The 27,691-nt window shown below is 44.3% G+C and overlaps 10 protein-coding genes across 10 annotated transcripts; 6 read left to right on the forward strand and 4 right to left on the reverse strand.

Annotated features, from left to right (window-relative positions):
* Positions 1–1,520: 1,520 nt before the first annotated feature.
* Positions 1,521–3,509, forward strand: L203_105722 (uncharacterized protein; the record flags this gene model as incomplete). Its single annotated transcript, XM_066215089.1, has 6 exons — positions 1,521–1,901; positions 1,975–2,167; positions 2,210–2,289; positions 2,336–3,040; positions 3,086–3,169; positions 3,216–3,509. The coding sequence occupies 6 exons, from the start codon at positions 1,521–1,523 to the stop codon at positions 3,507–3,509; spliced, it is 1,737 nt and encodes a 578-aa protein (XP_066071186.1).
* Positions 3,510–4,047: 538 nt separating this feature from the next.
* On the forward strand, positions 4,048–7,701 carry L203_105723 (uncharacterized protein; the record flags this gene model as incomplete). Its single annotated transcript, XM_066215090.1, has 11 exons — positions 4,048–4,074; positions 4,159–5,131; positions 5,179–5,661; positions 5,708–6,009; positions 6,057–6,191; positions 6,241–6,789; positions 6,844–6,894; positions 6,942–7,061; positions 7,112–7,281; positions 7,331–7,478; positions 7,531–7,701. The coding sequence occupies 11 exons, from the start codon at positions 4,048–4,050 to the stop codon at positions 7,699–7,701; spliced, it is 3,129 nt and encodes a 1,042-aa protein (XP_066071187.1).
* A 141-nt stretch (positions 7,702–7,842) lies between these two features.
* L203_105724 (uncharacterized protein) lies at positions 7,843–8,602 on the reverse strand (the record flags this gene model as incomplete). Its single annotated transcript, XM_066215091.1, has 4 exons — positions 7,843–7,896; positions 7,942–8,155; positions 8,206–8,508; positions 8,571–8,602. The coding sequence occupies 4 exons, from the start codon at positions 8,600–8,602 to the stop codon at positions 7,843–7,845; spliced, it is 603 nt and encodes a 200-aa protein (XP_066071188.1).
* A 351-nt stretch (positions 8,603–8,953) lies between these two features.
* On the forward strand, positions 8,954–10,917 carry L203_105725 (uncharacterized protein; the record flags this gene model as incomplete). Its single annotated transcript, XM_066215092.1, has 12 exons — positions 8,954–9,197; positions 9,252–9,310; positions 9,360–9,371; positions 9,419–9,464; positions 9,515–9,626; positions 9,682–9,802; positions 9,855–9,860; positions 9,921–10,380; positions 10,437–10,447; positions 10,497–10,546; positions 10,610–10,756; positions 10,809–10,917. The coding sequence occupies 12 exons, from the start codon at positions 8,954–8,956 to the stop codon at positions 10,915–10,917; spliced, it is 1,377 nt and encodes a 458-aa protein (XP_066071189.1).
* Positions 10,918–13,064: 2,147 nt separating this feature from the next.
* On the reverse strand, positions 13,065–15,017 carry L203_105726 (uncharacterized protein; the record flags this gene model as incomplete). Its single annotated transcript, XM_066215093.1, has 11 exons — positions 13,065–13,136; positions 13,185–13,364; positions 13,418–13,423; positions 13,473–13,497; positions 14,034–14,093; positions 14,143–14,251; positions 14,297–14,476; positions 14,525–14,689; positions 14,732–14,816; positions 14,870–14,881; positions 14,937–15,017. The coding sequence occupies 11 exons, from the start codon at positions 15,015–15,017 to the stop codon at positions 13,065–13,067; spliced, it is 975 nt and encodes a 324-aa protein (XP_066071190.1).
* Positions 15,018–15,178: 161 nt separating this feature from the next.
* Positions 15,179–16,316, forward strand: L203_105727 (methylthioribulose-1-phosphate dehydratase; the record flags this gene model as incomplete). The annotated part of the gene is made up of 9 exons (XM_066215094.1): positions 15,179–15,241; positions 15,296–15,335; positions 15,379–15,408; positions 15,455–15,473; positions 15,529–15,667; positions 15,717–15,810; positions 15,869–16,047; positions 16,100–16,163; positions 16,210–16,316. 9 exons carry the CDS (start codon positions 15,179–15,181, stop codon positions 16,314–16,316), a joined length of 735 nt encoding a protein of 244 aa, XP_066071191.1.
* Positions 16,317–17,442: 1,126 nt separating this feature from the next.
* L203_105728 (uncharacterized protein) lies at positions 17,443–18,083 on the reverse strand (the record flags this gene model as incomplete). Its single annotated transcript, XM_066215095.1, has 3 exons — positions 17,443–17,545; positions 17,609–17,742; positions 17,916–18,083. 3 exons carry the CDS (start codon positions 18,081–18,083, stop codon positions 17,443–17,445), a joined length of 405 nt encoding a protein of 134 aa, XP_066071192.1.
* A 437-nt stretch (positions 18,084–18,520) lies between these two features.
* On the forward strand, positions 18,521–19,790 carry L203_105729 (uncharacterized protein; the record flags this gene model as incomplete). Its single annotated transcript, XM_066215096.1, has 7 exons — positions 18,521–18,547; positions 18,603–18,616; positions 18,666–18,930; positions 18,974–19,291; positions 19,341–19,546; positions 19,601–19,677; positions 19,723–19,790. 7 exons carry the CDS (start codon positions 18,521–18,523, stop codon positions 19,788–19,790), a joined length of 975 nt encoding a protein of 324 aa, XP_066071193.1.
* A 471-nt stretch (positions 19,791–20,261) lies between these two features.
* On the forward strand, positions 20,262–24,111 carry L203_105730 (uncharacterized protein; the record flags this gene model as incomplete). Its single annotated transcript, XM_066215097.1, has 5 exons — positions 20,262–20,715; positions 20,762–22,620; positions 22,673–22,744; positions 22,805–22,950; positions 23,001–24,111. 5 exons carry the CDS (start codon positions 20,262–20,264, stop codon positions 24,109–24,111), a joined length of 3,642 nt encoding a protein of 1,213 aa, XP_066071194.1.
* A 234-nt stretch (positions 24,112–24,345) lies between these two features.
* Positions 24,346–27,641, reverse strand: L203_105731 (uncharacterized protein; the record flags this gene model as incomplete). Its single annotated transcript, XM_066215098.1, has 3 exons — positions 24,346–27,382; positions 27,433–27,470; positions 27,627–27,641. 3 exons carry the CDS (start codon positions 27,639–27,641, stop codon positions 24,346–24,348), a joined length of 3,090 nt encoding a protein of 1,029 aa, XP_066071195.1.
* Between the last annotated feature and the right edge of the window lie 50 nt (positions 27,642–27,691).

Here is a 27,691-nt window from a genome sequence, read left to right on the forward strand (position 1 = left end):
CGAGAAGCACGGAGTTGTAGCTCCCACCGGTAGCGCTACTTTGTCACTCATCATGGCTGGAAACGCCAATAGACAAGAGAGAAATCGTGCCTTGGGCTGTAAGACGGTCTTGGAACAACGTTTGAGTCGTCTTGGATGGAATGTAACGTCAAGATGTGATGGGAGTGATGGTACCAATGTGTATTTATACTGTTTCTTCTTGAAATGGTAAGAACAAGTCGCAAACCCCTTGTCTGAATGTACATTCATCCCTTTCTTTTTAATATTGCTTTCCCCATTACTGCATTCCAAAATAGGTCCATTTTTTCTCCGATATTATCCACGCATCGAGGGCAATGGACTGAAGATTGATTGTTGTTGAGCATCCGCATAACACTACCATCCTCCATACTTGTACAACCAAGTTGCAACCCTTCACAGATGTGGTCCATCTCGACATCTCCCATTACCTCTTTCACAAAAGATATCCCAAACTCATACATACTACCCGACAACCTTCTTACCCATGGCACATACAACTAGGAGCCATCGACCTCTTCCTAATCTTACCAAGAAACATCCGACAATAATAAACGGTGAATACAACCATTCAAACTTTCAACGTCATCGCCATCTCTGCATCTCCCAAGTTCCGTTCATAACCGTCGACACCCGTAAACCAATCGTACTTGGTATGTCCTCTTCCTGTTCTACGCTCCTTGTACAAGTTGCGCCACCCAATAACTATATGGCAGGGACATTGAGCCCGGCTATCAGCGCCAAATGGAGCCATGCTGCTTCGGTTATCGTCGGTAAACGTATACGACTGCTGAGATGAGTGGTATCTTGCATAGCGTAGAAAGTATCCAGCACTTGGGACTCCATCTTTCATTAACCTTTTGGCGTATAGATGGTATTCTGATATCGACATCAACGCATGTCCAATGGTAGAAAGAGATTCGAAAAGTACCATCTCCTTTCTCTTTTGCCTTTCTTTTTGGGTAACAGCGGGTGAATCTTCAACCGACCAAGCCGGGAATTGATCTCTGGACAGTTCGTCCAGCGCCTCACCTTGTCCCACCATCGTTCATCGGGCCGTTTTGGATGGAAGCAATACCGATAGGATGGGAGAAACGTTCGGATTGTTCATCCACAAGGCGGAGAACGGGTCTTGAGCTGTTCCGAATTGGCGTTTGTGGATGCAACGTGTCGAACGATGCTCCCATGAAAAGTTGATGGCCAACTCTAGCCAGGTATGGGAAGAAAAGTGACCTTGCTTAGAGAGAATGTTGGGGTTGTATGTTCAGAAACCGCTTTCGGTGTATTCGCTGGTTGACTTTTGGACGTGTGACGGGTTAAACATTTAGCGAGAAGAAATCTAAAGTATAAATTTGCTTCCGGAGGTGTAAATTAGGGGCGGGAGAGATGGAAAGGAACTTTTTTTTTTTTTTGGATTATTCAATAATCGGTTTAAGGAAATAAATCATAATGACAGGCAACTTTTTTTGCATTTACATCTATCTCAAGACTCACCACAATCCATGGGATATGGCAAGCAACTGCATATCTTTCCTCGCGACCTGTTGGCTCGCATAGCCTACTATGTAGTCGTCGACGAGGATGGCGGAGCAGGTCATCCGGCTTGTCTCGTCCCGTTTTATCTCTCGTGTCGTACCATATACCAAGCCATTTCGTTTGCTAATAATCCTCAGCTTTACAAGGAACTTTTTCTGGCCACATTTGACTTCAAGGCTATGCTGAGACGTTTCAGCTGGATGGCGTTGCATCTCACCAAGAAGAAATCGAAAGTATTCCATCTGTTTGATGATCCTCGCACGTGGGCTGCCGACTATCGAGGGAGATGGGAGACAAGCAGGAGGTTACGGCACGTGGCCAGATATGGTCGTATCAACGTGGAGGGAGTATGCGACAAGACGACTTTTGTGGAGGACTTGTGGAACGTTTGGTTTTTGATTACTGAGAATGGTGGGTCAGAGCGAGAGCGAGGTCTGGCTAATGGGGTTAGATGGCAAGAACATGCCTTTTCTCTTCAAGCACTGCAAGTTTCGGCAAGCGTTTACCATTTACTATCGTGAAGTTTTGCTGCAAGAGTCACTTTTGCCAGGATACCCGACAGACTCTGGCGAGAAAGCACTGGCTGCATGGTGCTCCTTGTATGCGGGGATAGGTAAGGACTGGACCGGCATACGGGAAACTGACGTTGGGTTAGACATGATTGGGGAAGACACGCCAGAAGAAGTGGATGAAAAGATCTTTTTGTTCCGTCCCTATGTCTTTGCATGTGCCAAGGTGAGTATTTTGTTATGTTGGCAGTTGACAAACTGACGGGTGGCAGTACGACGTCACTTACGCTTCATGGCGTATCTCTCGTTTACCGTTATGCGACCCCGATTGTAAGGATCATTCCGTTGATCCTGCTATTCGGAGCAAAGCTATGGTTTACCGACGATTTGGATACTTGTGGCGACGGGTACCTCCACATTTCATTCTCGCTGTATATATCCTCTTTCTTCGTTTGCTTGAACGTCAACCCGACCGAGTAGGTCTCAGAACGGGTGGCACAACCTTTTCCCGTACGCCGTTTGAAGCCAACATGCCGGGGATATTCTCCTCCTACAAGATAATACATTCCTATCAGCACGACCAAGAGTGGCAGAGAAACACGGCGTGTCAAGATCCCCATACGGGTCAAGGTTTGCCTGTGACGGCGTATCGGGGATCTATTCAAGGTTTTTGGAGAGGAAAGTTTCTGTTTTACGATTTTACACTCTACCGCCAGATTTTGGGCGGAAACATGAGGGGAGTGTACACTGGAATGTTTGCAGAACAGGAAGTTGAGATGGAATTGAAGGAAACGCTGGTCAAAGTGAAAAAAGATCAGGTTGGGGGCGATGGTCAACTGTTACATGCAGGATTTAAAGACATGGAAGATATGGATGAAGCCGTCAAGTTTACAGCGCAAGGCTATGGTCATCGGCTTGCGCAGGATAATGAGGAGGATGAAGAAGGATGGACAAAAGAGATTCTGATAACAGGAACGGTGAGTCTAATCTCATCGTGTAAATCAATATCTGACGTGTCCAAGGGTCGCACATGTTGGGGTCGGGCCAGAATACGTGGTAGAGTCCGGACATGGGATGGACTGATTAATATGGCTCTTGCCTACGATGTACGTCTCCAAAGCCAACGTCTAGCCAGTCACTAACGTGTTGAAGTCTGATCCTTCTGCGAGATGGTTATGGCGTGGCTACCTACACACAGGAGGTTTTTTAATCGGCCGTTGGCGTGACTGTTTTACTCCGGACCATATGCGAGGCTATGAGGGCGCTTTTGGGATGATCCGGGCAGGGGAAGCCTTTTATCCCGACCATTTCCCAAAACACATGGAAAATACTTTGGGTGTTGACCATGCCTCTTTGCAAGTCGCTCAGCCAATACCATCAGACATATCGTCTTATCCTTCTCAACCCACAAATGGCTCCGATAATGTTATACAATCTCAACAATAGCATTACCTTACTACAAATCACCTATCAGCATCGTTTGGTGTTCATTCTGACGATTAGTTTCATATATCTTGGGTTTTCTGCAGCATACGGCGTATGGATGTGGTATATTGTGTACACAGGTAGTATAGTTGGAGTCATGGGTGGATAACACTTGCATTTGGGGCAAGATTTGGCAAGTGAGATCGTTATAGTTTGGGTATGACATACGAATGTAGTATCATCATGGGTACCAACGATAAGCGGTTATGAGAATTATAACCATTTTGGTTAGGCATTGTCTCTTTATAACAACCAATACATATGAATCCTTCCTGCCACCAAGACATTGAATGTTGAAAGTCCATCTCCGAAAAAGCATTTTTTTTTTGAATTTACAAACGCGCCAGTTATATTTTGATAAATATTCATTATTACTTTTCCATCTTTTCTTGCATTAACCATCAACAATCCCAATATTTACTTTGTATATCCAAAATAAATTTGTTCTTCATATCGGATAACATTCGCCTACACCACTCCATAGATAGCGCAAAGTACGATGGCAGCCGAGTCTGAACGTCGCCGCGTAAGTAAACAATTCTTACTCGTTTTAATAATCCACCATTCCAAGTTTACTTTGCTGATATGTATTCCTTTTTCACCTCAATAGGAAGCCTTAGAAGCACTGAAACGAAAGAGGGCAGCTGTGTCTCGACCATCTATCGAACGATCTCCCAGCATAGAACCAATAACAGACTCGCATATCCTTGTACCTGCTTCTTCGCCTGCTAAAACGCCACAACCAAGCGAATCGAGATATTTTTCAAGTGAACAGGCTGAACACAGCGAAAACGCAACTTATGGAGGGATGAAGAACGGCGTTTTACCCAGCTCGAATATCGGACGAAAGGAAAAACTGCCAGTATTGAATGGAAGTCCTCAAGACGTATTGCGCGCAATCCATGGACATAACAAGGCTGTTACCTCAAGTCATTATGAACAAGCAAGTTCAGCTGCAACGAACTTGTTCTCGCCAGATACACCTGGACCACCTCGCAATCTGAAAGCCCGTGGATTAGACCCAGACGAAGAATCTCCTATCAAATCTCCTTTGAACCCTAATGCAGTCGGATCTAGCACGAGCTCTCGCCAACCTGGTCTTGTAATTGCTGCTCAATCCGCTAGGAGCGGCAATGAAGAAAAGATGCTCAAAGGGTTGGAGCAAAAATTTCCAAATGTTCCAAAATCGACCATTTTGACTCTTTTACGAAAGTACCAAGACAATCCAGATAAGGCGATCAATCAAATTGCCCATGTCAATGGTGTTAGACTAGCATCCAATTCTGTCTCAATGCCACATCTTTCCAATCGGAGTGATGTGATTGTCATCGCTGACAGTTCTCCTATGGCTCTTGCAAAGTCAAAAAAGAATGAAAACTCATCTATATATGCGAACCGAAAACGGCATAGGAGAGGGAGTACTTCAGAGGAAGAACATTCTGGTGGTAGTAGTGAAGACCAGTGGTCAGATGGAGAGGGAAGCTCAAAGAGAAGAAAAGGTGATCCGAATGTATTGGATGCAGAGAGCGCCGCCTTGAAAGCTTTCAATGAGGTGGATGCCGAAGCGCTGATAGGTACTATTGGTAAGATTGCTCTTCCTCACGCAAATAATACTCAAACGTTCGTGTAGCATGTCGTCCGGAGCAAGCTGCCATCATTATCAAGCAACGTCCTTTTGAAAATGTCGAAGATGTACATGCAAAGCTAACTAAAGCTCGAGGAGTGTCATTCAAATTATTTGAACAATACACTGAGATTATGGAAGGTTTCGTGCAGATAGACAGTTGTCTAAACAAGTGCGAGGAGATTGCCCAAACTGTCGCTCGGACACTTGCCGTATGGAGAGGGGTCTCCAATGTCAGAGATGGAAGTGTGGTTGGCACACCTAAATCTGATGGGTTGAACGATGCCAAAGTGGATGTGGCAAAAGTGTCTGAACTGTTAAAGGTTGAGACAGATATGAGAAAGAAAAAGATTCTGAGCCAATATATACAGAGCCAGCCCTCGTTGCTGGCTACGGGAACAGTTTTGAAGGATTATCAACTGTTGGGTGTGAACTGGCTGAATCTTCTATACAGGAAGAAAATTGGATGTATCCTTGCAGATGAAATGGGTAAGTTTCACTTGTATTTGGCGGTAAAGTTGACAATTCTGCATAGGGCTGGGAAAAACTATCCAAGTCATTGCGTTTATTGCGGCTCTTAAAGAGCAAGGCAACACCGGACCTCACTTAATCTTCGTGCCCGCTTCCACGTTAGAGAACTGGACCAGAGAATTCAAACGCTTTGCACCAAACATCGACGTTCAGACTTACTATGGTTCTCAGGCGGAACGAGCGGGTTTGAGAAATGATCTCAAGTCGCAATTTCGAAGAGGTGAACTGGAGGTCGTGCTGGCTTCTTATACACAAGTTACATCCATAGAAGATTTGGCCTTTTTCAGAAAAAAAATTGATTTTGAAGTGGGCTGGCTCAATTGTGTAGGAACAAAGGCTGACATTTATATCAGAGTTGCATCTATGACGAAGGACATAGGTTAAAGAGCTGCACAACAAAAGCATATACAGACCTACTCTCCATCAAACCGAAATGGAGACTGTTGCTTACCGGTACTCCACTACAAAATAACTTACAAGAACTTGTTGTATGTCTGTCTTCTGTGTCAAAGATTAGAGCTGACAAGAATGAGGCAGTCTCTGCTAATGTTTATACATAAAGACACTTTTACAGATGCCGAGCCGTATCTCCGGGCTATCTTCAAATCTCAAGGTCACGCAAGCCTTTTGTCGCTTCAGAGAACAACCCGTGCAAGGACAATGCTCACACCATTTGTCCTTCGTCGCCGTAAGGCGCATGTTCTTTCTCTTCCGCCAAAAACCGAGACTGTCGAGCATTGTGAGATGACCAAAGCGCAATCCCAACTATACTCGGAAACAATGCGAAAGTCCAAGAAAATTCTAAGTGAAATGGATGAAAATGCTTTAGAGGAGGTAGCTGGAGAAGATGATGCAGCTGCTAGCAACAGCAAGACAGCAGTTACTAAAAAGACTAAAGCCAAGAAGCCGAGTGGTCTAGCAACGAGTGGGGCCAACATTTTGATGGATTTAAGAAAGGCAGCTAGTCATCCACTACTGTTCAGACGACTGTATACGGACGCAAAAATCAAAAAGATTGCGAAAGATTGCTTGAACACTCCAACTTATTGCGACTGTAACCTTGACTATGTGATTGAAGATCTTCAGGTGAGCATCTGCAGATGCGCGGCAGAGATGAGAGTTGATTGCAGTGCAACGTAGTATATGAGTGATTTCGAAATCTCAAACTTTTGTTCCTCTTCCGAAGAAGTGGTAAGATTCTTTAGGCCGCTCTTTAAGGAAAACTGATAGGAGCGTAGGAACTTCACAAACATGCTCTGAACCCAGATGTGTTTTTGGAAGGCGGGAAAGTCTCAGCGTTGATCAGACTTGTTGAAAGATGTAAAGCGGAGAGCAAGAGGATGCTTCTTTTTTCCCAGGTATGCTGCAAATATACATTTATATACACTCTAGACTCACACTGTTTCAGTTTGTGATGATTCTCGACATTCTCGAAAAAGCGCTTGAACATCTAGGCATTCGTTATACGAGGTTAGATGGACAGACCAAGACAGATGAACGGCAAGGGTTAGTGGATGAGTTCAATGAGGACACAAATATTGTCGTGTTTTTGTTATCTACGAAGGCTGGCGGAGTCGGGTAAGTGTTTTTTTTTGAGTAAAAAGGTTATTGCTTATAGCCTGTGTAGTATCAATCTGACGGCAGCCTCGGTCGTTGTCATTTATGATCAGGACTTTAACCCTCACAACGATAGGCAAGCTGCGGACAGAGCATATCGCATAGGGCAGGAAAAAGAAGTTGAGGTTGTAAAGTTAATCACGAAGGGATCCATTGACGTAAGTGAGCGCCTTATCCCTAAAAGTCTTGACTGAATGAAATGATTGGTAGGAGGATATGCTTGAAATTGGGCTAACCAAGCTACAACTGGACGATATGGTTGGTGGTGAGGAGGTATCGCTTGATGGGACGGACGGCGCCGGGGCAGATGACAAGACCGCAAAGGAAACAAGAAAGTCTCTGTTGACACATTTGAGGACTAAATTTGAGGCAGAATCCTGAGAGGCGATGGGGTTGGTAGATGGCAATACAAAAGAAAAGCTTTATCACAATGTTGTAATTCAAAGCATAGATTCATGGGCCCTTTAGCATGATTGTTATAATCATAATGCATGGCGTCTGTCGTGATTGGTAACTGGCCATTCATGAACCAAACATTGATAAACCTTTCATATGTCTATCAACTGCTGCTCGGAACTGCCCAAATTAGCAACTGGACCAGACAGTTATAGTTAAACCTACCTGGTCGTTGTCTATCCCTTCATCACGAGAATCCATTTTCACTAAGGGATTCCTCACAACACAATCTATGAAGGGTCCAACATAAAGCTGGCGAAGGACGAAACGTAAGGAATCTGATGATGGGTCAGAGAGAAGTACAAATTTGTAACCAGTAGGTGTTTCAAACAAATGCAGTTTGTACTGATTCGTCAAGTATGAAGTGAATGCCTCGTTACTATTGAACATATGAGCTTTTGAAGACCAAGATTGCTTGTTGTTGCTTACCGTCCAGAGAGCTTTTGAACCATATTTCTTAATGATATCAAGACACCATAGACCAATTTTGCCTCTTCATCGAATGGCAGTCCTCTGGGTTGTCGGCCAAGGCTATTCTTGTTCATTGCTCCTTCAACATCCCCGCCTCCTTGCGCAGAGAGTCGGTTCTCGTCAAATATGGAAGCTCTAGCAGCTTCATTTGCTTGAGGTCTGACCGGCAGGCGGTGGACACCTGGTTTGAAATTGGCTGGAGGAGGTGGACGAACTGGTCTTGTGCGATGCCAGTCTTGATAATAGACACAGTCGCAGTGACTATTGTAATGACAGCCCATACAAATCAGTTAATTGTATTAAAGACTCCATGTAAGACTTACCGGTCAAAGATGTAAAGAGAATAGATGGTCATTGCTAAGCAAACAGTTAGCGAGTGGCAGGATCCACTGCCTAAAGTGTTGAGCTTGCGCTTGTGAGCTCCAAGTTGATAAAGTCAAGAGTTGGATATATAGCTCCAAAATTAAAAATTAAAAACAATCACAGTGATAATAAGCAACATGCATTTTGGCATGAACGTACACAGATCGGGACACCCATTTTATGGATGGGACTATAAACGCCTATCATTAATTAACCATTCATAATAACACCACGATTTGTGCTTATCTTATCTCTCTTTCGGCTTACTAAATTCTTTTAATATTATCTCTTGTTTTTTACACTAATTGCTTATTCACTTCAAATTCAACCTTCAACCCTCAACATGGGACTCTCAGACTATTTTACATCCTTTTCAACCAAGTTCTGGGAAAAATTACGGCTACCTCAACGAATCTCCCATGATCTCATATGGGGTCTCATGGTTGGTATCGCTGCATCGCTCTCTTCCACTTCTGCAGCATTGATGTTACAAGACTGGAGAAGGAAGAAGGCCATGCAAAGGATACCTCCCCGTCCGATCGAGCTGAGAAGCGACGAAATTGTTTCTGGTGTTGTGGGACTGATAGGTATAAGGCGTGCTACCATTCATATCTACATTAGTGTTGACGAGTTGGGTACAGGCAACACACCTCTGCTGAGGATAAACTCTCTGAGTGATGCATTGGGAGTGGAGATTTTGGTTCGTGGTTTGGTTTCAACCAAATATTTGCTCTGATTATACATTGTAGGGCAAAGCTGAAGTTGGTTTTTTTTTCTTTACCCTTTACAAATTTTGATAGCTTCACAGTTTCTTAATCCTGGAGGATCCGTCAAGGATCGGGTGGCTCTTCAGAGTATGTTGGAATTCCTGACCTGAATGGCTCCGAGTGCTGATTTGTTCAAGTCATTGAAGATGCAGAAGCACAAGGTCTCTTACATCCAAATACTGGATCTGTTCTATTTGAAGGTACAGTGGGAAGTACAGGTATATCGCTGGCGACCGTAGGCAAAGCCAAGTGTGTACACCCCTCTTTGGGACTTGATATTTGGCTCATGGGCTATGGCGTTTAGGGGGTATGAATGCTATATCATCATGCCAGACGATGTGGCTATAGAAAAGGTCCAGGTATTGGAAAAACTTGAAGCCAAGGTGGAGAGGGTCAAGCCAGCAAGCATTGTGGACCAAAAGCAGGTGAGCTTTATTGATCAGTTGGGTATATTGATAAGATATTAATATGTGGCAGTTTGTTGTAAGTTAGTTCACAGTCTTGTTGCAAGCGCATTGCAACGTGTCTAATCACCCGCTTTAGAATCTTGCTCGGCGCCGAGCATTAGATTTTGGCAAGACCAAGCTCACCAATACACCTTCTCATAGTGAAGATGTGGCAGTGTCAACTTTCGCCGAGCCGTCTGAAGTTGAACATACTACTATCTTTCATTCTTCTTTCGAACACAAACCTCGAGGTTTCTTTGCCGATCAATTTGAGAACGAAAGCAACTTCAAGGCCCATTACAGAGGAACCGGACCAGAAATCTTGAGACAAACCAATGGACGTTTGGATGCTTTTGTAAGCGGGGCTGGCACCGGCGGTACCATAGCAGGAATTGGATCCTTCCTTAAGAAGCCTCTTCCCAACCTTATCGTAGCTCTTTCTGATCCGGAAGGCTCTGGATTATTCAACAAAGTTAAATATAATGTAATGTTTGATCCTAAAGAGAGTGAAGGAAAAAAGAGAAGACATCAGGTTGATACAGTCGTAGAAGGAATAGGTAAGTCATATTCAATCAGAATTTGTTGACAGATGATTGACATAAATCTGTAAAAGGGATCAACCGAGTAAATTGTGTTTTTGTATACTATGAGAGGCAGCCTGACATTCATCTAGATCACACACAATTTTTCGTTAGGTCTACCTGTAATCGATACTGCTTACAGGTATTCATATTTTTTTCAAGTACACCTGTAGACTACCAAAATAGCTAACGAAATTGACAACAGGGTATCAGACGCAGAGGCGGTGGCCATGTCGCGATTTCTTGTGCAGCATGATGGACTCTTCCTAGGATCATCAAGCGCTTGCAATCTGGTTGCTTGCATCCACGTCGCAAAAACCATCAAGCGAGGCTCGAGGATAGTTACAATTTTGTGGGTCTTTTGCCATGCTGTGAAGCACTCAAATGGGCTTACAAGTTGCAAGATGTGATTCCGGGTCGAGACACCAAAGCAAGTTCTGGTCAGACGACTATCTTAATGCCAACGGTATCCCTATTGATCAATCGATCATTGAGCGTCTCTTAAAACCATGAAAGATGAACAGTCAGGGATCAAGTACAACATCCTGTTTGTTGAAGTTTCTTCATTCTTTTCGCAATGCTGCTCATATGGCAACGATGTCAAGACCTCTCCTATCAATATCACCTTTAGCATCAAAGGATACTCTGGAAGTCTGATCATGAATGAAGGTTAGAGAAGATGCGCTTTCTCGCCTTTCACCCTTCTTAAATGTCGAGCTAGTGAAATACGATAGCCCTTTGTTCCATAACTCATTATGGAATTACTTGTGGCGAATTTGCTTTCTTGAGGCTTCGTCTCTTAGGTTTACTCCATCGACTGAGTCCTCTGTTAAAGCAAAAGTTGAGTTGTATTGTCCAACCGATTCCTAACACAGATTTGAAAACCAAGGACCCAACACATACAAGAGTAGAAACAACCTATCTGCCATCATATCTATATCAGCATGATACCATGTCAAGTAAGCAAGGACGTCCAAATTCGTAGGATGGTTACCAGTACCAGAAGTCACAGTCACAAGAGACCCTTCGCAACTGGACGCAGGCCAACCCGGTTATCCTGTTGAACGTCTCTATGATAGAAGACGAAGCAGTCCCTCAAGCGGTCATGGCCATCCCTTCAATTTAAATAACAACCCTCTTACTTTTTCTTCGCTCTTTGGTTCACCACACACAAGCAATGGCACTGATAAATGCGGCCACTATCTGCCAGCTCTACTATGCCTCCTTCTTTTCCGCGAAGGCGGTCTAGAACAAGTCATAGTCGGCATGAAAACTTCTCGCCTACAGTCCCAACTCTTGAGAATCCCTTGATGGTTACACGTAGCCACCTCTCTCCCTTTGCTGATGACTATCATAGAGTGGAACAATCTCCAAAATTTGATCCTTCACCAGGCTTTTCTCGTGATATTTCGCCAGGATGAGGCCTCTACAGTTGCCATACGATTGGTCTAGGGACTAATGATTATAATCATTTGAATACAAACCTGTCCACTGACTTACTGTCTAGAGGTCACTGCTGGACTTGTCGTTGTGATAGTGTGGCGGTCATGAGTCCCTGGTACTTCACTTATCATTTACGGCACAGTTCATATGGCAGCAATCTTACAAGGACAAGTGATGGTGTGTCGAAAATCACAATTCATGATGAAAACAACTCCGTGGAAGTCATTCCAGGAAGCACTGTTCGGTCAACGAATGCGGTCTACTTTCTTATCCACAGCCAGGACGGGACGATTTCTCTGACAATATGCTCGAGTAAACTTCTAAAAGCAGAACTGTCGTCTCGTCACTCGCAGCGAAGAAACAGCAGCAACTCGCGTGGTAGGGTTCCTAAACCATTAGATCCAAGATGAACAGACACAACATCCAGAGAATCACTCGGAAATATCAATGTAAATAAGAGGAATAGAGAATCTCCTTTGGACTCTGAGGCCGCTGTAGTAAATGGAAGTGAATAAACTGTTGGAAGATTCCCAAAAATAGATAATCTATATTGACTTGACTAGATTTTGAAAAGGAAATGAACGCCATTATATTGAATGGGAATGCATAGAATGGTGAGAGAGGAAAGTTACTACGTCTCAACTTGCACAATGATGAATTCATCCAAGGGAACAATGGGCTTTTATGGATTATTGGAGCTCATGGCAGGTTTCTTGATAAAAGCATGTATAATAATGAACAAGTTGCCATGGTCTACTTTGCATTTGGATTCCGAAAAGGCAGGATTTAGGTATAATCATATGAGTGAATTTGTAAATAGAAGAGACTTTGTATTACTTCAGATGAGTGTCAAGATCAAGGTAAGGCTGAGACATAATAGGCGTTGAGAAGAGATGAGCTTGGTCAAGATTTTTTTTGGATGAACTTGACAATAATGGGCTTTAGGTTCGTTCTTTAGGAATTGTTCATCTAGCTATGCCACTCCCTGGGCAAACTCTTCATCCTCCCTCTCTCCCCACATTTCCCTTTCTGCAAGACTAGACATGAGCATTTAGCCTGTATGATCACTAACAGCAAGATAGAACCAGCCAATGGTGTTACATTCTTAAAAACACTGCCTAAAGTACTAACCTTGATCTAATGGTTGTCCTAGAAAGAAGTCAAGGTTGTCAGCAATACCCAAGGATTTCCTCTCTTCATAAAATGGTAATTGTCTTTCAATCTTTATCCAAAACATTTGTGGTAATACGATGAATCTTCACAATCGTCTTGTCCATTTCGTCCACGCTCTATAATCAAACATGAACAAAGGCGAGTGTGGTTGATGGTATACTCACCACCTGTTTCCTCAAGGAAATTTCCCAGTACATAACGGCGTTGGGGTCATTGCCGTAAGCCATAGAACCGTCCGTGACTTCGCTACGCAGATTCGAAATCGATTCAGAAAAGCATGATTTGACAAGTGAGTCAAGATAACAAGCAGCTATAGCGTTGACAGAGGCTTGTTGACCTTGATACTGAGGGCGGATAAGATCTTGTTATCCATTCAAAGGTTAAAAAACATAAAGACACTGTACTGGGAATGAGCATTAGCATAAAAAGAAACGACTCTCTGCGACTCTTACAATTTTACTTGTCAACCTCGCTTCGCTGGACAAAACACATAGCAGAGTTCGATTCACTCATACTGTAGTTGAGGAGACTACCTTGAGCGACTAGTCATGGCGAGCCCGAAAAATGACTTGATTCAGTTCTGAAAAGTTACATGATAGTTGTAGTAAGTTTTCCACACAAATTCAAAGATTGCCATGAGAATAGAAAAGGAGGGTTTCGACCCAAAAACCGTAGATGAGCTATATGAGCACAGGATAAACAGAACTTTGCATACAACAATAACCGTTCTTGTTGAGCGGAATATGAGAGCAGTCAATCCTGCGGTTGATACCTTAGATCAATGTATTATATTGTGTTGTTCACAATGCGAGTGTAATTGCTCTTGCACTATGATGCGTTTGTGAGTGCAATATATTAGTTCGTATTGGGTGCAACCTCGAAATTTCTTTCAGATTATAGACAAGGATTATCACTTGATGTTAGGTGTGGATAGTCTCATGGACATAATTCTCTGCGATTATCCCTTGGTCTCACTACCCAGTCAGTCGCTTATAAATTCCCAAGAAACGCACATTTTACGGGCATTTTGTACACGAATATATAGCCAATTTACCGCATCCCTTATGCCAGTCCTAGAAACAGTGAGATCAACAAGCTACAAACTCAAGAATAGGAACCCACCCTTCCAGAGCAGAGGCACCCATCACGTCAAGACTAGCCATTCTCTCAGCTTTTGCACCCCCATCATCCCATTCGTTACTTTTCCTCGCTGAAGTCTCTAGTTGTTGACCTTGCACCGAGTCATCCGCATTTCTCATAAGAGCTTTACCTTTACCTTTGCCTTTGTATTCAGCTGCTTTGGGGCTACTATCCGATTCCCGATTGGACAATGACCGTTGCCATGCTTCAAAAGATTCACGAATCTCGGCGACCGACAATGACGTTGGACTATCTTGTTTATTCGCCAACAGAAGAAGCGGTAGGTTGAGCAGCCTGGGAGAATTCAAGACCTCATCTGCACGGCTATCAGTAAGGACAGTTGTGATATCTTGATCCTACATACCAAATACCTCCCAAGTTTCAGATAATCTTGCTTGATCAGTGGCATCTAGAACAAAAACCACAGCATGACATTCATCATAATATTTCTCCCAGATGGATCTGATGTCTCTTTGTCCACCGAGATCATAAAAATGAAGGGTCGTGGATGGTAAGGAGATTTTGCCAACTGGCAGGTTGTAAGCAAGTGATTTAGGAGTGCATCACTCACTGTTTTGGCCAACTGTTGGTCCAATCTTTTCAGGTGGCATGCCTGGCGTAGGATTGTACATTGTCTTGATCTTCTCAAGCATCGTCTTTGCATATGTATCAGCTTCCTTCAATCAAGTGTTGAGAGTAATGTTCTTACCGTCTTGCCTGCCTATCGAATTGTCTATCAGCTACTGGGTTATTCAGTCAGCATAAGTTTTACTCACATTATCCAAGCCAATAATCACCACCGAATACTCTTCTCTTCTTGTTAGATACTCATGGAGACCTTTGATGAGGTGGTACATTGTAACAATGTTTAATTGTAGATACAAATTAATTTCTAAAGAACCAAATAGTTTTAAATTATTTACTGCAACAGCGATAAACGTACCTCCACCACAACTTTTTTTCTTTCCTTCTTTGTTTATTTATTTATTCCTCAATTGCCTCTGTAAAACCATTCCTCATGACCAAAACTTACACATCAGAAGAGGCAGAAGCTCTCATCCATAGTCATGATCCCGAACATGTATGTGAGAACGATTAGAGCTCAAGATGAAGGACAGCAGTTGACACCTCGTAGCCTGCCAATCTCATCTGTGACTTGTGTCAAGGATTCTATAGTGCGCGGCATACTCACAGACTGTGCTAGGCTAATGGAAATAGAGCTCGGCTGGGTGACCGGCACTGGCGGCGGTGTGTATATGCAATGCTTGTGAAGGTTAAGCTAACAAGGAGAAAGGCATCAGTATTCGCGACAAGTGAGCAGTCTGGATGGCACTCTTTGCCAGAGAATTGTTGACCTGCCGAGAAAAGAGACCTGGTTTATCTTGCTCCTTCGGGTGTCCAAAAAGAACGTATCAAGCCAGAGCATATTTTTGTTTTGCCCATTGCCCAATCATCTGTGCCTAAACCAGGTTCAAAACGCGATTTCATCAGAATACCCAAGAAAGAGGTATCTTTTGGTCGCTTTACGGCTTGGGATAGAGATGAATACCGCTTAGGGACTGAAGGAATCACAATGCACTCCACTATTCTGGAACGCTTTCACCATGAGGAACGCTGGAGCTTGTATTCATACTCATTCCCAACATGCTGGTAAGCATTCTGCCTCCTTGCACACTACAACTTGGCTTGTAATACTAAATAATTTCAGTTCTGCTTACCCTTCTTCTCCCTCGTGAGACTCCATCCTTTCGAATCTCTCATCAAGAGATGATCAAGGGCGTTCGCATTGGTGGAACAGGCAAAGCTCTTCATTATTACGACACTTTGCAAGTTCCCATTATTGAGAACACAGCAGTCGAAGAAGACCTCACTGAAGGAATGGCCGAGGTGAGTTGTTCTATGTTTTAGACACCAGCAGATACACTCAACAAAGTTGCAGGCCATGGCAAAATATCCTGATGCTCCTGCGATATTGGTAAGAAGACATGGCGTGTATGTTTGGGGTAAGTGAGATACTTTGATGAACAGAATCAGTCTGAATGGTCACAGGTAATACATGGGAACAGGCCAAGACCCAGGCGGAGTGTCTTGACTATTTGTTTGAGATTGCTTGCAAGATGCTTCAAAACAAGATTCCTCTTGAAGGCTTTGAATAACCTGCATGTTTGTGAATGGAATTTCCTTTTGAGATATTCACAGAGCAATTCGACCCTCCGATGTCTGCTCTACTCGTGAAACAGCATTGACACAGAGGTGTTTATGAACAAACTCGAGTTTTAATTGTTGAAGATAACTTATACGTTCTACGCAATCCAAAGGTTATTAATCAACACTTTGGATCAATGTATGTAGTTGGTTGTCAGGATTCTGGATGAGTTCTCGGGTTTTCGATTGAAAGTCTTGGGACGAGAGTAGCTTGGATAAGACGTGTCTAACTGGAATAGTCTCAAACAGCTATCAAGATTCATCCTCTGGGATCTATCAACCACAATCCCTTCCTTATATATCTGAGGCTTCTGCGGCAGTCAACCAACTATACTATTTCCTCTGCATACACAATATCCCGTGTTCTTCGATCCGAACCTTGTACATTATCCTGACACATACGTCAAACCCCAAAGTCTCATATGTCTAACCATACTAGAATCACATCCTTCTATTCTATTACCTTAAATCTCTCTTCTTCCAATCACATCTCTTGTGCTAATCATATCCTATAATCTCGCCTATCCTTATCCTACCTATTTTCACCTACCCATATTGTTGAGCCAGAGGCATTCTTCCTCTTTCCTCCTCCTCTCTCTCTGGCTGACTCCCACGTCGGTGTCAGGACCACGTCAGGCAAAGGACAGTCAAGCACAGGTTGTTATGTATGCCTCAGAGATGGTATAGTGGGTTGAACTAGGACCTGGCTGAAGGATGCAGAGCGTCAAAGATAGAAGGAAGGTCTTCCTGCTGATACCTCCTCAAGGAATGAATCTTGATAGCTGTCTTCATCTATTTAAGATAGATATCCACAGATAACACACTCGTCCCAAGCACTCCCAGACCCAAGCCCAAGATCACCCCTATTCCTGACAGTCGGCCTAATCCTGACACATACACAATATCCTGTACTCCCCCAGCCATACACTGCCCATGATCCTGACATTGATCTATTTATTACATATACTCTTACATGCTTTGAGATAGAAATGCATCTCTCTTTTGCTCTTTTAACTGCATTCCCAACATTAATTAGATACGCTGTCTGGTATGTATGTGTATTCTATTCGCATTCAATTATTTGTTACCTGGTTTGAATTGCCTCTCATTTTCTTCCATGATACTCTTCATTAAGCGTTGAAATACAGGACTACCTGATGTTGATGATGCTGTTGATTTTCTGTTGTGACAAGTTGGTTAGCCTGAGAATGAAAGATCTCAGATGCTTTCTCATCAAGCTTACCTTCTGGTATGTATTCCTCCAGGTTGTGTAGAAGATGGCTTTGTTATCCTACGTGCACGCCTCTCCAATTCGGAAGAAGCATCTGAGACTCGAGATGATATACTCCGATCAGTATTTTTGGAAGTCGTGGTCGTCTGATTCGGAATTGGGAGACATTGTTAGTTGATAGTCAAATGCAGAAAGGCAAGATGCATCAGAAGAATCATAATCAATCCTGATACTATATATCCTTAACTAGCAAACACCTTTTAGCCGGACTCTGAATACCTAGGATCACAAAAGAAGCTCCTGATGCTGCTGTCAATACCAGAAAACTCAGACGGTCAGTCGTCTGCAATCGAAATAAAAGGAAGTAAAGCTGCGAAGCATCTTTGAATCTGGTATCGTCACGAGCCTTGATCAGTCTTCCCAATGATTCAAGAAATTGTTTGAAAGCATCGTCGACAACCGTTTTCAGCCACGCCGTCCGAGGCATTTAACCTATAGCATCTGTCTGTCACACTTCTCCTATGGGTTGCAGTAAACCTTGGCTGGACTGAATACGACGGTTGCTGTCCACTGCAGCCGCAGAAGGACACACATATAGCCAGTTTGTCCAAAACATCCTTGCTTTGCTCGTCCAAACGGGTAAGATTGGAATTAAGAATAGAATAGGAAATAGAAATATCATTCAACAAATGATTCTCTGGAGGCAATATGTCCGGACACAACCACACTCCCGGACATATCGCCTCCGGGTTTTGATTCCGTTCCCGCCTCCTTTTCCATTTTAATCCTTTCATTGCCACATCGCAGTCAGGCACGGACCTCTACGCACTGCCTGTCGCGTCTACCTGTCGGCGATTCTTATTTTCTCTTTCTTTCTTTCTTTTCATTATCACTTTTGTTTTCCTTTTTATTCAATCGTCGAAAATGGCCAGAGACAGGCTGGGAAACGTAGTGAGTCGCGCCAGGCAAGACGTATAGATGAGGAGCTGACGAGTGGCCGCCGAAGAACAAGCATTATGGGTCCGTGCTTTCTGCAGTACCACCCATGGCGTACTAACATCTCCCGCAGTGATCAGCCAAATCCACAGCCTACTTATCCGCCGCCGGCCAACGGAGTCGTTGCTCCGTCTCGCACGGCCAACTCGTATAATACGGGCGGAGATGCTGGGAATCCATATGGCGGACAGTATGGACAGCAACAGCAATACGCGATGGGTGGGATGAGTGGAGGTGCAGAGGGTGACTTTTGGGGAGAGCTAAGCGCGACCACGTCCTTGTTGAGCCAGATGCAGGAGCAGATTCAAGCCGTCCGAGCGGCCCATCAGGCGAGCTTGGTAGGTGGTTGAGTGGGTGTGATAAAAGGCTGACATGCGGTAGACCTCGACAGATCCAGGAGCTGCTGAATACGCCAGCCAGCTTAATGACCAGGCTCGTGTTCAACGGGAAGATTGCAAAAATCAGGTCAAAAAACTATACAAGCTCGCCAGAGGCGACAAGGCTCAAAAAACTCAGGCTGAAGCACAAAAGAAGCGTTTCCAAGACTTGCTGAACGAGCATCAGGTTATTGAAAAGGAATTCCGGAAAAAAGTTAAAGACAGGGTCGAGCGACAGTACAAAATAGTGAATCCGAATGCCACTGAGGAACAAGTGAGACAAGTCACCGAGAGCGATAACCCTCAAGTCTTTTCTCAGGCCGTGAGTTGCGTCGAGAGCCGTAGTCATTCTCTCTGACGCTGAGAGCTAGCTGCTAAACTCTAATCGATACGGAGCCGCACGCGGTGCTTATCGAGAAGTCCAAGAGCGACAGGCCGAGATTCTAAAGATCGAAAAGACCATGACGGAGCTTGCTCAGATGTTTAACGAGATGGCTATGCTCGTAGAACAACAGGACGAGGCTATCATCAACATTGAGCAGCAAGCTCATGGTGTTGATCAGGATATTGGCCAAGGGTGAATATTGGATACATGAATGTGCAAGTGACAAGGGCTGATGAGATGATACAGATTGGTGCAGACAGACAAAGCCGTAGAGAGCGCGCGAAAGGCCAGAAGAAAGAAGTGGATCTGCTTCTGGATCATTGGTGGGTCTAGATATCTCTGCATGGATGAACACTAACACTGCCAAGTCGTTATCATTCTCATCATCGCCGTTGTTCTTGGTGGCTACTTTGGTGCCCAGGCGGGCAAAAAATAAACAATTCCAGTCTTCTTTTCTTATTTTGCTTTTTGATAGACTTTTTGTTCAACTTATCTGTTGATTTTCAACGAATAGTTTGACATGTTTATGTCGACTTTCCAACTGGAACGCCTTTTTGCCATCTGTTTCCTAATGACATGCTAATTGGAGGCATGACAGTACTATACCTAGTAATGAATGGGCTTGCTATGAGTCCATTTTTAATATACTCAGTGCATGTTTTGCTGCTCCCAGCCCGAATGCACAGAAAGTGTCACTTATACAGATACATTAGTATATAGCCGCAAGTGGCTAAAAGATCTGTGTGTTTTAAGTTATATAAAGCCGAATATTTGTTTACCTTTGTTCTTCTTTTCTATCTATTATAGAACTGATTTCAAAAAAAAGCATATAGGTATACCATTTGCCTACCAAACGGCTTATCCTGCTTCTTCTACAGCATAAAAGCAGCGAGTATTGAAAGAGGCCATGACGCTTCCCATACTCAGCCTTATCCATTACTTTTACCCAATCCTCCTCGCTTTCCCTCTCCCGTTCTCTCTCACTCCGGCTTCCTCTCCAACTCCAGAACTTCCCGGGATTACGCCCGTCACTGTACAGAAAGTCACGCCTAGGCGTACACTCATCCTCACTCTTTTGGCGTTGCTCGTCGTGACAAGTCTTGTCGATGTTGGTATACTGGTAGGAGATCTCCTTTCCGCCCGAGCGCGTTATGGTACCAACTTGCCTACCCATCTGCAAGGATATGAGCTTGGCGGAGAGATTGTGTATGCCATAGGTGGTCTTTTGGTATGGGGAATAGCTCTCATGGCTTCTCTCTGGAGAAACAAATTCGGCAAGGCTTTACTCGTTTTAGGCACTTTGGCTGTCGTGGCAGAGACGGTGAACTTGGTGTGGCTTGTCAAGAGAGAAATCCGTTCAGGTAAACCAAGATCACGCAAGTAGCCAGTGTACTGACATGAACACAGACGGCTGGGAGCAACTATTCTTCATCCTTTCCCTTGTCCCGTCGTCTTCAAGATTACTATTATTCCCTCTCGTGCTCATCGCCATATCATCTCCTCATGTGTCCTATGAGTCTGCATATGAGCGCACTCAGCTCATCAACACACCTGTCGAGAGTATCAATGACCGTCTCCAGCCCAATTTTCTCGGTACGAGCGGGTATGGCACTTTTACACAAAGCGGCAGCAACACTCCTTCTGCTGCTCAACAAGCCCAACAACAGCGTGAGGAGGAGGAAAGGCGCCGCCAAAAGAAGATCAAAATCAACAAGCAGCTGGGAACCAAGCGTGAGCCTAAAAAGATGCTACCTTGGAACGAAAGCTGGCCAAAATTCAAAAAGCTAGTACCCAAGCTTTGGCCATCAACCAGCAGGAAACTTCAGTTTCACATCCTTATCACTTCTGGGATAATACTTTTGGAAAGAGTATTGAACCCGTTGAAGCCTATAACTCTCGGCTGGCTTATAGAAGCGCTTTCAAGCTGGCGATACAAGATCGATGTCTGGAAAGCGCTCGGTGCTTACCTCGGTATTAGAATGATTAGCAGCTATGGCATACTCACATGTGTCGAGCAATACTTTTGGATCCCAGTTGTGCAATACACCGACCGTGAGATGCAGATGCTCTGCTTCAACCACCTTTTGGACCTTTCATTGTCGTACCACACGAGGCGCAATACTGGAGAAGTGTTGCGTATAATCGATCGTGGTTCTGCCATCAATGAGCTACTGAGGACAGTGTTGTTCGAAGTAATACCTACCCTCTCTGACACCGTCATTGGCTTCTCCGTCTTTGTGTGGTTGTTTGGTCCTACCATCACTTTTTCAATACTCGCGGTCATGGTTCCCTACTGCCTCTTTTCATTCTACGCAACCAGATATAGCTCAAAATACCGCCGAGAATATATCAATACGGACGTACGGCAACGCGGTATTGTCTCCGACGTTCTGACAAATTGGGAAAGTGTCAAGTACTTTACTTCCGAACAACGTGAGGTTGTGCGGTTTGAAGAAGCCGTAGATGACACGATCAGAGTCGACTATCAGTGGCGTATAGGTCTTCAATTGATTTATACCTTCCAAAGCTTATTGCTTTTGCTTGCATTTGCAATTGGTGCAGTGTTGCTCGCCATGAAGATCATGCAGGGCAATAGTAGTGCCGCAAGCTTTGTCATTTATATTACTTACTTTGGACAATTCACCTCGCCCCTCAACTCTTTGAGCTCACTCTATAAAACTATCAGCTCCGACATCATTGACGCCGAGAAGCTGCTCACTCTTCTTGGTGAAAAGACGGAGATCAAAGATGTCCCAAATGCCAAGGAACTTATTATCACGGACGGTGTTGTCGAATTTGACAATGTCACTTTTTCTTACGATGGTGCTAGGGATGCTGTTAAAAATATCTCATTCAAACTTGACAAAGGCCAGTCGCTCGCCCTCGTGGGCGAAACTGGATCAGGCAAGTCCACTGTTTTGCGTCTTTTGTACCGATTCTATGATGTCCAATCGGGTCACATCTATATCGACGGTCAAGATATTTCACAAGTGACCCAATCATCTCTCCGTCAAGCAATTGGTATCGTCCCTCAAGATTCTGTGCTTTGGAACGATTCTATTGGCGCCAATATTGCTTATGGTAAACCTGACGCGACCGACGACGAGATCATTGAAGCTGCTCAAGCTGGAAGAATTCATGATAAAATTATAACATTTGAGGATGGGTATGATACAGTTGTGGGCGAAAGAGGAGTCAGGCTTTCTGGCGGAGAGAAGCAGAGGGTCAGTTTGGCCAGGATGTTTTTGAAGTCTCCAGCGATTCTCGTATGTAGTACCTTTTCATGATGTCGAGCGGATTAGTTGACGAAATGTTTAGGTTTTGGATGAAGCTACTTCTGCTCTCGACACTGAGACAGAACGTGATATTCAAAAGTCGTTATCAAAATTGGTGAGTCGCTGCTGCTTTGTCGAATCTCTCGGAAGCATATGCTTACTTTCTGCTGTTTAGGCTAAAGGTCGTACGAGTCTTTCTATCGCACATCGTCTTTCAACTATCATCAATTCTGATAAAATCATGGTTATGAAAGAAGGCCAGCTCATAGAGATTGGTGGCTATAAAGATTTGATCGAAAAGAACGGTGCTTTTGCTAGAATGTAAGTTTTTATTGATCTGGCTGGTGCATTTTTTAACATGACTATTTCAGGTGGAGGAGACAAATTTATACCGAGGCCGAGCTTCTTGAAGGCGATGCCGTTGAGAGTTTTATCAGTGCACTCCCAACCGCTGATGAGTTTCGAAAGTACCAAAGTGAGGAGCATAATAACGGTGAATCTAAAAAAGACAATCCTTCTACCTCAAATACGCCTGTAAACGAAGTAGCCATTGAAAACAGCACCTCAATGGACAACAGACAGACTGAAAACATTGGGTCAATCCAGGTTGAGGAGAGCGATAATCGATTGAAGGCGAAGACTAGCCAAGGATATGAACTCGACCCTCCTGTTCCGATTGTTAATAATCCTGATGCTCTAACTTTTGCCGAATCAGTCAAGACCGGACCCAAGACCCAGAGTTCTGAACAAGCAAAGCTTGGAACTGCTGGTCAAGAAACCACTGAAAAAGACATTACCAACAGTGACTCTATGACAATGAATTCTAATGCCGATGCCACACAAGAAGCCAACCTTGTTGAGCTCGGTGGGTCTACTCCCACTGAGTCTCCGATTGCCCCGACCTCTACACCGAATGTTCATGGCCCTTCGTACTCGCCTCAAGCTGAGCAGGTTTCTAGTCCCACAACCCCCAGGACTGTGCCCTTCCCCTCCGGACCTCAGCGCCTTGTTTCACATGCAAGTTTGACAGTAACTCCTCACCATATCTCGACTGTATCAACCCCGTCCAACACGCCTTCGCCTGTTTCTCGCGAAGTTCCTTCCCCTGCCAAATCTGAGACTATCTATGCCGACAGCAGCAGATCCGCTACGCCAGATGACAAGGGCGACAAGAAGAGAAAAAGGCTTAGTTCTATCAAAGACTTTGTGAGACGGATCAGTGATCAGGGCGGATTGGCAAGGAACGCGAGTGGGCTGAGCTCTCTGAAGAGTCCGAGAGTAGAAAGGGAGAGGACTGCAAACATAGGTGAAGATAATGAAGGCGAAGAAGTAAACGAGACAACCTCGCTTCTTCCACAACAGCCGATATCAAGCCAATCGTCTGCTCCTTCAGTAGCGCAAACTACCAGCCCAAAACCCATCAGCACTCATGGCGGTAAAAATTCAAGGAAGGATAAGAAAAAGAAGAAAAGCAAGCATTGAGTAACGAAAAAGAGCGCAAGTATGAATGCGCTTTGGGAAGATACCAAGATTGTGACTGCTTTGGATGGTTTTTCGGCTGCGAGCTTCCTCAACCCTTGAGACTATACATCTATATCATACAAATGCTTTTCTGGGACATTTTTTCTACTTGTCTATTATTGCATGCATGCTCGTAATTTGACATTGCTTGTCACACTATATCAATCGTCACATTTTCTCTATGCCACCCTTTTATCAAAAACTTTCACAACTAAATGTCTTTTTTACTTTCCAACCAACTACCCTGACACCGATTAATCCCAATGCCACTCCCATATCGACTACCAACAACGTCACTCCTGCCAACATGAATCTTGGCGCAAAAACTTTCCATACCATCAAATGCCTTCTCAGCCAGGCCGCTGTCACTGCACTTGCAAAAGTCACCGTGGTATGATACACCAAAAATGCCAGAATCAATTGCAAACTGTGGGCCAAAGTCGGGACACTTCCTCGAGGACGGGGTGATATATTCCAAATAGCCAGCAGAGGGACAGCAACGGCGGTAAGGAAGAATGATCCCCAAGTATTGATAATAACGAGTATTGGAGAGATAGCGTAATTGGCAGTTCCAAGCCCTATAAAAGCTGATCTCCATTGTATAGTGGAAATAACAGATTGGTGACCTGTAGCAAAAAAGAAGAGAAATCCAGAAAGAGCAAGAGGTACAACGTCAGTGAATGACGGACGGACGAATGTGTCAGAAACTGAGCCGAGATCAAATGAACCTGGGCCACCAGCAGAGTTGGCATTAGCAGCAAAGGAAGAGGAGAGAACGAGGGCATCTCTTCTAGTGTCAACCAATTCCAAATAAACTAAGAGACTGACAAGGCATGCAGAAAGAGTAAACTGCGCCATGGGCTGGGATACGAGGTGGATCAACCCAAAGGGACTGAGAATATATAGTATATATGAAGAGCCCAAAGCATTGGCAAACCCAAGTACGGTGGCTTTCTCTTCGCCTGTAACTTGGTCTGCACTTCGATCGATAGTAATACAGAGCGGAGATGTAAGCCAAATATAAGGAATAGCCCCAAGGCTAATCCCCATAGACATTCGCGCAATCCATAGTTTGGCCATTTGAACCTGGGGTACTCTGTCAGAGTTTAAACCTTCAAATGACTCTAGAAATTCGAGTACCCAATAGACGGCATTCATGACAAGAACGCCTCGCCATAAGATACCAAGGAGGAAAGGCGCTGGCCCGCCAAGGGATTTGGAACGGGAAAGTGTGATACCAATTGCTCTGGGAAGTTGAAGCGCAAGAGGAATCGCACCTATGAATGTCCATTTGGGCGATATAGAGGTGATACCCGAGAAAAAGGTAACACTGCAATATGGTTGTTGTTCTTCTCTGCAAATGGTCACCGTACTTGCTAAGCGGGTCAGAATGGTATAGGCGATTGACAAGAAGATAATTTTGAGGCGCATGCCGGCGGTAGGCGCACTGAGAGCCTTGACAATATAAATGACTGGGATAGTCGCGATGAGATATGCCACTATACGGTCCTCCCACATGACAAATGAATTTGATGCAAACGATATTGAATGAATCCCAAGGACGATGGGACCGATGTGGCGGTTAATTGAGAAAGACTTCACAAGAGAACCGATGTTGACAAAAATTGGAAGAATGATAATTACTTCGGAAATAAGTGCGAAAACGATGATAAATACTTTGATAGCCACAATAGGCTGAGCGGTATACAGTCCCGCCGCCGTTCCTGCAATACTTGCTAATACACTCGATCCCATAATGGCAGTCTCTAAAGCCAATCTGACAAAGTGGTGCCAGTTGGTACCATTATTCCTGACTCCAATATACAGCGCAATAATGGTCAGCGCGCTTAAGCCGATGATGGCTGAACCAATAAGGATAAGAGGAAGAGAGAAATGGGCCCATAGAGATCGCAGTAGCGAAAGAGCTTTGAGGGAAAAGGCGCGATGACTTGTAAAAGACGCGATGCCGCCTTTTTCCGCCTGGGCTGCAATCCATGCGCTCTTCAGCTTTGATGTTATTCCCTCATCGCCATACGCATCAACGTATCTCCAGATTCCCTCTGCATTCACTCTTTGTGCCGCTTCCAGTGTGGCCAGATCGTTTATAAAACATTCCGGAATCACGGAACCAAGGTTGTTGTAAGGAATTGGCACACCTAGCAATAAAGACAATGTCGGAACAAGGTCAATCTGGTTGACATGTCTGATGGGAGTAGTGGATTTAGGGAAGGTAAAAACTGGCAGGCCATCAAGTACTGATGATTGGGTGGTAAGTGCAGGGCCTTTAGAGTAGAGCCACAGGGCGGAGGCAGTTTCCATCTCAGAGTCTCCACCGTGATTTCCCTTGTCATCCATTCCATGGTCGCCCAAGACGACCAGCAATGTCTCTTCGTCAATCATATCCACGACATTTCTCAACACTTCGTCCATCTGGATCAACTTAGCCGTCATTGTATCCCTAGACGGTCCGACCCTATGACCAACATGATCAACGCCAAGAAAATGGCCAATCAAAACATCCCAGCTTGATTGATTATCTGGGTGAAGATAAGGGAAAATGTGGGTTATAACCCCCTCATCGACCGTATGTAGATCCTCCACATTGAAAGAATCGTAAGGGTGAGACATGCTGGGGCAAAACGAAGAAGGAAACAGACCCATCCACGTATCATCCCCCATAAAACCGATTGTCTTGTTGGCTGCAACTAACTGAGAAATCAGAGAATCTTCCTCAATCGCTGTTGACGCAAAATTTGAACTGATATCCATGAAGGTTGGCAAAGATCCAGTGGTGATACCCTTGATACGCTGCATGGTCGATGTCGGCGGATCTGAATGCGCATTAAAGATCAGCGAGTGATCTGGCCTGTCCCGGGTAAGCTCGGCGGGTAACGAGAGCACGCCGTGGTGATACGGCGATGCAGGTTCGGGAAAATAAGGAGAGATGAAGTCGGTTCGCAGAGCATCAATCACAAGTATCACCGCTTTTGAGTGAGTAGCAGCCACTGGCGCAGGAAGGAAATCGTTGTACTGAGGTGTCGTATGGGGAATTGCCAGACGAGTAAGGAGGAATCCTTGCGTAAAGACGTAGAGTCCGACAATATGGATTGAGACAATGTACAGCAATACGAGAGCCGCCAGGTTGGACCGGGATAACCTCCGTACCCATCGCAACTGCTTCACATTTCTCTGTTTCTCCTCACCAACGACGTCTCTCTGCATCTCTGCCATCCTAAAAAGTTGCATAAGTCAAGATGCAGGCAAATATTGACCAACACGTACCCACCGATCCTCCTTCTAACCCAGACAGGTCTACAAATCTGCTTACAGCAGCAGAATTCTCCCTAAAACGCCTTTTCTGTTACAGCCAGCGGCTGAATGTATATATATATATAATTTGTCTTTCAAAAGATAAAAACAAATACAAAAATAAATTGTAATCTGAAATACAAAATAAAAATAAAATATATAAATACCGTGCCTAATTCCATTAATCATTCTTTTCATCCGTTTTAATCTTTTTCTTATCGTATCTTTTATC

The sequence above is a fragment of the Cryptococcus depauperatus genome, chromosome 7 (genome assembly GCF_001720195.1).
Source record: "Cryptococcus depauperatus CBS 7841 chromosome 7, complete sequence".
Classification (NCBI taxonomy): domain Eukaryota; kingdom Fungi; phylum Basidiomycota; class Tremellomycetes; order Tremellales; family Cryptococcaceae; genus Cryptococcus; species Cryptococcus depauperatus.